General features: G+C 42.3%; 1 protein-coding gene across 1 annotated transcript; it reads left to right on the top strand.

Annotated features, from left to right (window-relative positions):
• The first annotated feature begins 3,032 nt into the window (after nucleotides 1–3,032).
• On the top strand, nucleotides 3,033–12,179 carry LOC132900700 (cytochrome b-c1 complex subunit 7). Its single transcript, XM_060942956.1, has 4 exons — nucleotides 3,033–3,092; nucleotides 11,428–11,493; nucleotides 11,593–11,759; nucleotides 12,002–12,179. Exons 1-4 carry the CDS (start codon nucleotides 3,074–3,076, stop codon nucleotides 12,077–12,079), a joined length of 330 nt encoding a protein of 109 aa, XP_060798939.1. The 5' UTR covers nucleotides 3,033–3,073; the 3' UTR covers nucleotides 12,080–12,179.
• Nucleotides 12,180–12,266: the final 87 nt, after the last annotated feature.

The raw sequence follows: 12,266 nt of genomic DNA, 5'->3' as shown, positions 1-12,266 counted from the left end.
TTCCTCTCGAGGTTTCTTCCTCATATCGTCTGAGGGAATTTTTTCCTTGCCACCATCACCTAAGGCCTATCATTGGGGATAGATTCGGGATAAAATTAGCTCATGTTTAAAGTTTTTAATTTTCTGTAAAGCTGCTTTGCGATAGGGTGACCAGACGTCCCGGTTTTACCGGGATAGTCCCGATTTGGGGTTGTGTGTCCCGAGTCCCGACAAAAGTCTGTCGGGACATGGATATGTCCCGGTTTTCGCCACTCGCGACGTTTGCGACTGAGCAGCGTGGGAATCATTAGCGGAGAAATGTCTGCATTTACTATTTTGATGAATTGACAGGAATCGCAAACTTCCCTGGTTACTGCCCCCTGGCCCTGTGGCATGGGTGTTTATTTAGCCACATTATTCCAGACAACAGAACGTGTTGCCATGCAACAATAAAATAAACATTAACTGGCACGAATGTTCTTTGTCTAGCAGCTAGCAGCAGTAATGCCGCAGCAATTATGCCGAAAAGAAAATGTACCTTTTCCAAAGGTTTACAGGGCACCTACCCCTTCCTCCGAGAGGTGCAGAACAATGCGCACGAAGCCTACTGCACACACTGTAAGTGTTTTGTTCTTGTACTGAGTTGGGCAGCCTATGTTGCAAATGATGTGCGCTCCTGTGGGGGCTTTCCTCGGGCTGTCGCCCTTCTCCTCCTTTACTGCTGTTTTGTTTGAGTGTATATTTACGGAAGCCGCGAGAGGCCCTTCATATAATCTTTTTTATTCACCTTGTTATCCCGAGATAACGACATAATTAATTCAGGATCTCGAGAAAACAACACAACTAATTCGAGATCTCGAGAAAACAAAACCGTTATTCCGAGATCTCGAGAAAACAAAACAATTATTTCATGATCTCAGCTGGATCACTGTATCTCCGTCAGTAGAGACGAAGCCGGGCCAGTCTTCTGCGGAGGTGCCGCGGACTAATTTTGAAATTATCTCTTATTAAAAGACTTAATGCAATCTCTCCCTGTGTCAACAGCATATCACAAGTCTCTTGGCGCACCTGAATGAACCATTTCTCAGCTGTTTACTCGAGATCATGAAATAATTTTGTTTTCTCGAGATCTCAAATTAGTTGTGTTGTTTTCTCGAGATCCTGAATTAATTATGTCGTTATCTCGGGATAACAAGGTGAATAAAAAAAAAGGATTACCGTATATGAAGGGCCTCTCTCGGCTTCCGTAGTATATATTCTCAAATCACTTGTCTCTTTTTTTGTTTCTGTTTAACATACCATTCTGACAGTTTGGCCATATTGCTGTGTTGAACAGCTTGTTGCACCTTCCATTAAAGTGTTCACTTTTGTACACATCATCTTGCTTTATTCATTCAGTGGTGGGGAATGGTTAGTAAGGTTGATTCTGACCTAGGCTATGTTGAGGTCACATATCTACTTTTTAAGTTCATGCTATAGTGCATACAATTTTAGAGATATAGCCTACATGTGCATATGCATTCTTCTTGGTGTTCTCACAAACAGGTGGAATAAATCAGTTTAAATTTGGCCTATGGACATAGCCTGGCCTATTCTCAGCCATTACAAAATCTGTTGTCTGACCATAATTTAACTGATCTGTATAGCACTATGCTACTAGATAACAAAATGCCTGTTTGTTTTATTTCATGTGAGATGTTGATAAATGTGAGCTTCAACAAAATAAGAGCACCTCTCTGAGTGTCACGTTTATGTAAAAAAAAAACTGTGCGTGCACGAGCATGGTCGCGCGCAAAAGTGTCCCGGTTTCAGACTAGGGAAATCTGGTCACCCTACTTTGCGACAATGTCTATTGTTAAAAGTGCTATAAAAATAAACTTGAAAACTAATTTCCTTCTCTTGTAGATTGACGTCTCCTTGAGGATTTTCAGAAATTGATGTCGTGTTGGAGAGGTTTTGTTGTTGTTTTTAACTATTACTGTAGGTCAGGGTGGGAAAACTAGCAAGTCAAGTCAAGTTTATTGTCAAATATGCTATACATGCTCGACATACAGCACAGATGAAATTTCAGTCCTCTCTGGCCCACGGTGCAAACAGGCAATGCAAAAAATAAAAATAGAATAATTGAAAAAAACAAACAATATAAACAGTATAAACACTCTAGATAGGAACTAGGCAAGGCAAGTTTATTTATATAGCACATTTCATACACAGTGGCAGTTCAATGTGCTTTACAGAAGTAAAAGCAAAACAGTAAACAATAGAAAATAAAATTACATAAAATAAATGGGGAAGAAAATTAATAAGAATTAAACAATAGTAGAAATAAAATAAAATGAGACAAAAGTTCAATTAAAAAAAACAGCAGAATAAAATAGAATAAAAGTTAAGTAAAATTTAAAACATGGAGAGACTGTAAAAGTAAAGAGTTTAAAACATGTAGAGATGGGAATATTAATAATTTAGCAGAAAGCATCTGAAAACAGCTTGGTCTTTAGTCTAGATTTGAAGCTGCCAACAGCAGGAGCATTTTTGATGTCCTCTGGGAGTTGGCTCCATAGCTGTACTGCATAGTAGCTAAAAGCTGCTTCACCACACTTTGTTTTAACAACAGGTTTTACCAGTAACTTTTTACTGTTCTAGTAAATTCTAGTAAAAACTAGACATAAACACTCGGACAAACAATATAAACAGTATAAATAAATAGTATAAACACTAGATAAGAACTAGACATAGACTAAACACTCAGACAATATAAACAGTGTAAACACTAGATTTCAAAATTATGTAAAGTTTCTAGAAATGTCATTTTGAGCTAGTATTATAATCAAATTTCTTATACAGTTTTTCATTTATTTATGAGCATCATTAGATGGGGTGGCAGTTCTGACTTTACTAGGTTGCTACAGGAATGCTTTTAGCTGCCATATAAAATTATTTTTGCATTTCTTATCCACTGTGTTAAAATCGTTTACAGAATCAAAACATTGTATGAGTTCTTTCACTAGTCGCGCAATGATTGCGTAATGAACTCGGTCGCAGTCTGAAACATCACAGTACCCACAATCCTCTGCGGCTGTCCCTGAGACTGAAAATGGCGTCGAAGGCACCAGGTAATTAACTGTTAGCTTTATGTTGTTTTTGAAGAATGTTAGTCGAAGTAATGTTCCGTAAACTTTGTAATGAACGTGTTTGCAGTTTCTGGTCATTCTGTTTGTTTTGTCCTGTAGTTTATTGTGTGCTTTTTGCTCGTTTGATGCTGCACTTCAGTGTCCTCTAGCCTCAGTGTCCCTTAGCTTACCGAGCTAACAGGCTAAAGTAATGAGCCCCGCTCAGCATTGAGGCTAATCTGCCTCTGTACCACAGAGGTGGACAGTAACGAAGTACATTTACTTGAGTACACTTTGAGTATCTGTACTTTACTTGAGTATTTTTTGGAAACTTATGACTTTAACTAAACTACATTTGAAAGACAAATATCGTACTTTTCACTCCACTACATTTCTCTCAGCCCTGTGATGACCTGGCGACTTGTCCAGGGTGTACCCCGCCTTTCGCCCGTAGTCAGCTGGGATAGGCTCCAGCTTGCCTGCGACCCTGTAGAACAGGATAAAGCGGCTTGAGATGAGATGAGATGAGACATTTCTCTCAAGGTCCTCGTTACTCATTACTATGAAGCAGATTTGAAAGTGGATGTTTTTTCTTTTCTAAAACATGGTTGGCTTTTTCCCAGGTGACACTGTGCCTATCAGTAATCACTAGGATCACATCACGTCCATAGACTGTATAAAATCAAGTTCAATTTCTCAGCAGTATTATATGAACACGATGGAAGAAGATGGTTCTTCTGGAGAATGTGTGCCCTCATGACCATACCTAGAACCCCTGTTTCATTTTTCTGAAAGGAATAAAGAGTTGTTTCATTTTAAATGTTTGCTTTGTTTGTCACAGCCTACAAAAACTTGCCATCCAACCTGTGGAAGCATATTGAGGGATGTAAACATTTTTATTCCAAGAGAAAGCTTGCCGTGAAGTTGTGTGTGCTTTTAGAGCTACCGATAACACTACAATAGCTATGCAGTCTGGTTCGTCAAATGACTTTCTATGGATTTGCCCATCAAGATGCCATCGCCTTGTCCACGGCTAACGTTTGCACGTAGAGGGTGGTAAAAGAGAGCAACTGGACTTGCTTGAAGATTCTTGAAGACGTTTCACCTCTCATCCGAAAGGCTTCTTCAGTTCTGTCTGACTAAGGGCCTCTGCATGCTCTTGCGACAAGGCTTTCGCAGATAGCTTTTCGCAGACAGTTGTAATTTATCGTTGAGTGGGGAGTAATAGGCGTGTGCGATGTTATTCACTGCCACGACGCAAGGGGGCGCGAAGTCGCAAAATCGCTAGGAGTAGTTGGTGGGTGTGGTTAGTGGAATGTTTAATCCTCCAGTTACTTATAATGACTGGAACTGGAGTCGTATAGATGTACGTACTTCCTCACTTCCTCGATCAACCACTCTTCGTGCTGCTCCATCTTCGCTCGTGTTTTTAAAAATGGTGGTCGTGAAAACAAACCAAACCGGGAAAGTAGGGAAGCGGACGTGCATGTACAGCGGATGTAGAGTGGATCAATCAGAGCCCTCTTGTCTGCGACGCTGTCTGCAAGGCTTCTGCGGTGGTCACAATTTTTGGGAGGTGCGCGCAGAGCGTCTGAGAAGGTGGGGGGGCTACGCAGACGCCATCTGCGATGCCATCTGCGAGGACTGCGTTGTCAGCATAAATTGGCCTTAATAGGGAGTATCAGGTATTTATCCTCTCATGAATGAAAAGCAATCCTAAGGTGTCGTCGAGTCATCCTGTTGGAGTGGGTCACTGGGGGCTGGGTGTGAATGGCCTAGAGTCGTTGGGGTGATCAATGGATTGTTGGTTCTGTCTGTCCTCCTGTGAGGTGGGGTTTACATTAGACCGTATCAGCGGATCATCAAATTAACATTTTTAAAACGATTAGTGTGCACACAGCAACACCAATACACGATTTGCGTGCACACAGCAACACCAATACACGGATACGCTCGGCTCCGCAGGCATCCTGCGCTCCAAATCACTCCGCCCTGAACAGCGAGTGCCCTCTGGAGGGTGCGCACTCCGGCCCTGCGCAGCTCACAGAGCGCGTGAGTGAAGCGCACAAGCAATGATTCGGGACTGAGCCGCTGTGTGTGTGATCCCAGCGCATATCACTTACCACTTGCAAGTGGAAGGATGGCAAGCCTAAAGACAATCATAACTACACAATGGGCAGTATTTGCATCAGTATTTGCAGTATTTTCATAATTTTATACTCTTTAATGAAAGGTGATACAAGGCGGAAGTCCGCGCCGTTTTTCAGCAGTTGCGTCACATGACCAACGCCAGCGAATCAGGAAGGTGGATGTCACAGTGACGTTGTCCAATGACGACGCCAGCTAGAGCTCAGCACAGCGTATCCGCGTATTCTCAATGTTTACACAGCACCGGAGCTGACACGATCTGGATTGAATACCTGCTTGATCCATCCTGGTGCCCTGTGTCTGGTCGGAGTTTTATCGCCCCACTCCTGTGAAGGACGGGCCCCATGAGGACAGTTGAGGGTTATACCTGTTAAAACTGTTAATATTATAGTCAGGCTGTCTGTTGTTGCCCAAATGAGGATGGGTTCCCTTTTGAGTCTGGTTCCTCTCGAGGTTTCTTCCTCATGTCGTCTGAGGGAGTTTTTCCTTGCCACCGTCGCCACAGGCTTGCTCATTGGGGATAGATTAGGGATAAAATTAGCTCATGTTTTAAGTCGTTCAAATTCTGTAAAGCTGCTTTGCGACAATGTTTATTGTTAAAAGCGCTGTACAAATAAACTTGATTTGATTTGATTTGAATACGTGGACGCTGGCGGATTCCCGTTTCCAGGCGTTTTAATGTAAACAGACAGTGCATCCGCGAAGAAAACGAGACAGATACGGTCTAATGTAAACTTGGCCTGAGTCAGTCGGTGTGTTTACATGCACATAGAGAAAATCGAATTTCTGCCGTTGCTCGACTGAAATCGAAGTTCTAAATGCCATGGAAACACCTTAGCTCGGCTGAAATCGAACCGAACTGGATTTCTCGTAATCGAGCTACACGACCTAGATTATGCGATTGTAGCCGAGCTACTTAGTGCATGTAAACCCTATCGAGCTACGTAGTCGAGCTACTTACTTCAGCACTGCCCCTTCCGGAAGTGACGAGTGAGTTCAAGTACAACGCGATGGTGTACTGAATGTTCAGCAAGTGCTGAGCTGCTTCGTTGTTGTCCATCTTCTCTCTCTTGATGTTGCTGTCGTCGTTCTTCTTGTGAACATGGAACTGATAACTTTGTTTATACTCTTGAATAGCTCTTCTTCATGACGACAACCGGAAGTGTACCAACACGATGGAGCGTGTAGCGCCACCTGTGGCTCGGGTGCACAATGTACCTCATACAATAGCTCGATTTCCTTGTGTGCATGTAGGATTGGATTTCTCTGGCACCCCTGCTGGGACCCTTAGCTCGATTACCGACAGTAGCTCGATTTGGATGTGCATGTAAACGCACTGACTGAAAACAGCTGGGTTTTGGTGTGCATTCAGTTGTCTGGGAAGTGTGCCAAGGACTGCATTGTAGTGGCCCTTTTCCACTACCCTTTTTCAGCTCGCTTCAGCTCACTTCAGCCCGACACGGCTCGCGTTTCGACTATCTCAAAACAGCACGACTCGGCTCGCTTCAGCCCTGCTTAGCACCCAAAACTTGCACGGTTTTGGAGTGGGGCTGAAGCGAGCCAAACCGAGCTGAGTGAGGCTGGGGGCTTGAGCAGACACTCCCCTGTGCACTGATTGGTGAGGAGGAGTGTCCTCACATGCCCACACGCCCCGCGAGCACGCTGGGATCTGTCAACACCGTAAACCTGGAAGAAGAAGAATTACGAGAATTTCTGTAGCCTTATGCGCCTCGCCTCATCTATACGCTCTTGCCAGTATCTGTTGGCGTTGTCGGTGACAACAAGCCACAGCACCAAGACCAGCAACACTAACGACTCCATGTCCTCCATGTTTATTGTTTACTATCTGGGTCGTGAGACTACCGCTTAAAAGGTCACTGATGTCACTGTTTACGCCGCTTAACGACATCACGTGACGTCCACCCACTTTCGCTAACTCCACCCAATGTGTCCACCCACTTCCAGCCAGCACGGTTCAGCGCGGTTGTAGTCGAAATGCAACTCCAACAGCCCCACTCAGCTCGACTCAGCCCAACTCGGCACGGCTCAGCCCGACTCAGCCGCGTTTGTAGTGGAAAAGCGGCATAGGTGGCTGATAAATGATGTCTTAGACCCCCACCTCTGTTCAGTGATGGCCATTCCAGGTTGACAAAAATGGCTTCTTTAACTCCTCGCTCATACCAACGATCCTCTCTGGCTAAAATGTGTACGTTGCAGTCCTGAAATGAGTGTCCTTTGTTGTTAAGATGAGGACAGACAGCAGAGTCCTGGCCTGAGGAACTGGCTCTCCTGTGTTGAGCCATGCGCCTGTGAAGCGGTTGTTTTTTTTTCCCCAATATACGAGTCCTGAATTGCATACACTACGTTGTCCTGTTTGTGTCTGGCTATTCTGTCCTTAGGGTGGACCAGTTTCTGCTTCAGGGTGTTACTGGGTCTGAAATGTACCGGAATGTTGTGTTTATAGAAGATCCTCCTGAGTTTCTCAGATAGACCAGAAATGTAGGGAATGACAATGTTCTTGCATTTGTTCCTGTTATCCTCCTTGTCTGTTATGTTCCTTTTTCTGCTCTTGAAGAAAGCCCAGTTGGGATACCCGCAGTTCTGAAGTGCTTTCTTGATGTGGTTCTGCTCCTTCTCTTTTCCCTCTACCATTGAAGGAATGTTCTGAGCCCTGTGTTGCAAGGTCCTAATGACCCCTCAATTTGTGTTCCAGTGGGTGGTGTGAGTTGAAGAGTAGGTACTGGTCTGTGTGTGTGGGTTTCCAGTAGACCTTGATGCTAAATCATTGTACATATTTGTACATACATCATTGTACATGTTTGCACATAGCTAGTTCACTTGGACACTGTTAGTTAGCATGTAAAAACAGAGTTACGCTAACATGAATAACGTTAAATTATCTTAAGTCCTTTCAGAAATGTTTTAGCATAATCTTGCCAAATGAACAGAATGTAGAAATCTTTCTTTTCTAGTCGCATTAGCTACCCAATATGATTTCGAGTTTGAAAAGAGTTTGCTAGCATGTCAGGTGGCGCTTCACTGACTAGCTACAGTGTTTCCCCTAGAAAATGTTTGAAGGTGCGGTGGCAAGACCTGCGCTCAGACGTCCCACCCCAGTACGAGGATAAAAACAGCCAACAGCACAGAAGGCTATACATAGATTAATCCATCGGTCATGACTTTAGCCCACAACATGCCAGCACATAACTGCGCAGAATAAAATGCTAAAACAGCCAACAGTACACAACAAAAGCACCTCGGTAGTAGGCTAACTCAACTTAAACAACTTGCTTGTATCAGTACCAATGCAGTATAGAAACATTGAAAACAGAGGAAGCACTGCACTCGGCGGTGCTAATAGAAGTAACCAATGACTTACCCTTAAAACTTCCCAAAGGCCTGCCTGCGTCTGTCATTGGCCTGCACGAACTCCTTTGCGATGGCTGTCATGTCAGTTTGTTCCAGAATGTCACGGTGAATATGGCAGTTCATCAAGTCATTCAGTCTCTTTTGTGTCATTGTGGATCGGAGGTATGATTTCAGTCGACGAAGTGTGGAAAACGAACGCTCTGCTGATGCCGAGGGCACGAAGGCCAAAAGCCAGGGCACTGAGGCCATAAAATAAAACAATGATTTTAAGTTCATGTCTATAATGAATTTAATTTAAGGACTAATGACTCTTCTGAGGAAGATTGGAGTCCCGGTCAAAACTATCAAGCAGGTAAAGAAACATCTACAATATTATGTCTGAAGATAAGAAAATATTGACCACATCTAAACTTATCAATCCATCACTCACTTCAAAAATTGTAAAACTTATTAAACCTATATCCTCCCATAATTTTTGTTCAATTGACACCAAATGTGCAAGAGCATCTTCAGACTGTACTACTACGCAGATTTTTGATTAATCAAAATTGAGCCAGGAGTCCATCAAAATGTTTGACTGTAAATGGAACATATATGAGCATGCAGGCTACTGATTAACCCGTAAGAGCCCAGACCGATTTCTCAATCAAGGAAAATTATTGAGGAAATAAAATGAACTAAATAGACGACAAAGAAAACATTTCTGACCTTTTATTTTTTAAAATAGCACTTTCATGTCTCAAGATCTGAAATATTAAATTGCAAATTTGCAGAACACCGCAACACTATTACACTGTTAACCCCAAAGTTCATTCTATGCAAACAGTTTGAGTAAATACCACTTTTAACCTCCTAGGGCTTAGCGGTCACATACGTGGACAGCACTTTTTAGAAATTCAGAACAAGAATCCACATATGTGGACATACTTTTTCTCAAAAAGTACATCTTATCAAAGATGATGCTTAGTTTTTATTCTAATCAGGTTCTAATAAGCCCAAATAGCAAAAAGAAATTAAAAATGCATGTAAAAAAAACAGCTTGGGTCTTAGGAGGTTAAAGATTAGTTTTATTGCATTACTTAAACAGTATGAGTATATGAAGAGTATATGAGACAGTCATTGGGTGTACTCATTTTTGTAATTTAAACAAACTAAAACTATCATGTTTTACCTCAGGCCACAGTGCTGCCCTGTTGTGATTGGCTCAAAACTCAAGACAAGTTGAGTTGACGGCTACAGAGGAAGTTGCGCCATTTTCTAATTTACACAGAGCAATTTAAGGTCTTTGCACTTTTGACAGCAAGCTAATTAGCATGTTAGCGGCTACAGTCGGTACTCGGCACATTAAAAGTGGGTCAACGTTGTAACGACATAACGCTACTGTACAAGCAATGCTTATTTAACGCTAACAAACTTAAGCCCTATATGTTGAAATTCCTCTCTTATTCGTTTAATTTATCACACAGTCTTACCTCAGTCAACTTCTTCCCTCCTTCTGTGAAAATTCAACGTCTCAGACGCAGACACAAGTGGGCGGGAGATGCGTTTGATTAAGTCTTCTGATTGGCTGGTGATAGATTGGTGGGCGGGGGATGCGTTTGATTAAGTCTCCTGATTGGCTGGTGATAGATTGGTGGGCGGGGGATGCGTTTGATTAAGTCTCCTGATTGGCTGGTGATAGATTGGTGTCATTATAGCGCGTCGGAGCGGTTCATGCCAGGCTCGAGTCCGCTCAGCGTCAAAAAATATTGGTTTAGCCTATTTTTTAAATAATTTTCAAAAAGTTACCCGGGCCACTGCCCCCCGACCCGGGCGGTTCCGCGGTCTATGCATTATGGCAATAGTTTACTTCCTTGTTACACATTTTATAGTAGCTGTATAATTTTCATAATGATGTCATTTTAATCTGACAAAAGTGCAGGGGATGAAATTGTGTTTCAACAAAAGTGGGGGGGATGAAACATACGCATCCCCCGCGGGTGATACGCCCCTGCCTAGGGGTGCTACGGAATTCCTGAAGGTGCGGCGGCAAAAATCAAGGTGCGGTGGCCCGCTGCAGCCAATTGTACATAGCGGAAACCCTGAGCTAGCTTAACGTTAAACCACCATGATGGCACAGCATGCGTTCATTTTGTGAATTCACATTTCTGTCTCTGGTAACGGCATTAGGTTTTGTAAGCGTTGTGGCAATAATACAACGATGCGTTGACAGAAAATGTACTTTTAATACTTAGGTATTTTTAAAAGCAAGTACTTAAGTAAAAATTTGACTGTACAACTTTCACTTGTATCGGAGTAACATTTGACCAGTGGCATCTGTGCTTTGACTGAAGTAATGAAGTTGGGTACTTTGTCCACCTCTGGTGATGATGGTTTGAATCAGAAAAGTCAGAGGTGTATGACAGGGGAATGTTTAGTGAAATGAGTTCTTCTTGTCATATCTTGTTGATATTGCGCTGTAGCTAATTACCTGTTACAGTCCAAAGTGCTTGTCTGCATATTATAAATCAGTAGTTGAATTGTCTAAGGTGAGTGCTTGTTTTCTTGTTTATTCAGGTAATAAAATACATGTTGTTGTTCTCCCAGCAGGTTAGTTATAATGTCAGTGACTAACCCATCTCTCTGGGTTATTCTGTAGGAATTTGGGGTAGTTCATATCGACTGCATTACACCCCCCCGAGTGATAGTCTTACACTGATTACAGTGATTTCTATGAATTTATTATAGTCATAATGAAGCAATTCTGAACATTATCAAACATAAATCATCTTGATTTTCTAACTGAACATTTTATTTCTGCTTCCTTCTCTAAATACTATAGCGACTGGCAGGTTGTTGTTGGGCTTCAAGAAGTGGTACTATAATGCAGCCGGGTTCAACAAGCTCGGTGAGTAATGTGTGTAAGCTCACAAAATGCACCAATGTTCAATTTGCTCACATTGGAAATACTCCAGTCATGATCCCGATCTTGTTTTGTGTCTTTCAGGTCTGATGCGAGATGACACTATCTATGAATGCCCAGATGTGAAGGAGGCCATTCAACGGCTTCCAGAGCCAGTCTACAACGATCGAATGTTCCGCATAAAGAGAGCCCTTGATCTCTCCTTGAAGCATCAAATTCTTCCCAAGGACCAGTGGACAAAATTTGAGGAAGTAAGAAATAAACCTTTGCATCTGATTAATCTTGGGGATGGTATCTATTAAGTTGTCACATAAAATAGCTTGAATGTGAAAAAATTGAAGTGATCCCCCAACAAAATGATGTGGGTTACACCTTTTAGGCTTCACCACATACAGTATTGATTTAGTTTATTCCTTGTTAGTGACCCTAGAACGTGTTGGAACAATATTAATATCCATAACTGAAAACTGCTGCTTGTGTGTTTGCCCTGTAGGATGTGCCATACCTTGAGCCCTACGTGAAAGAGGTTATTCGTGAAAGAAAAGAAAGGGAAGAGTGGCAGAAGAAATAGAATCAAGGGGACTGTTTGAGATGGTGGCTGCTCGCTTGTATTTAAGATAAAGTTTATCAAATGTGATGTCCATGTACTTATTAAATTTGATTTCTGTCAAGTTTTTTCCCCCTCACGTCTCTTTCTTTGAAAGTAAAAGTAGAAAGTGAATTATCTTAAACAGTTGTTTGAAGATTTTTCTCTACAC

Source organism: Neoarius graeffei, chromosome 16 (assembly GCF_027579695.1).
Source record: "Neoarius graeffei isolate fNeoGra1 chromosome 16, fNeoGra1.pri, whole genome shotgun sequence".
In the NCBI taxonomy this organism is placed as follows: Eukaryota; Metazoa; Chordata; class Actinopteri; order Siluriformes; family Ariidae; genus Neoarius; species Neoarius graeffei.
The sequence above is the reverse complement of the archived record's forward strand: the minus strand, read 5'-3'. Positions and strand labels throughout refer to the sequence as shown.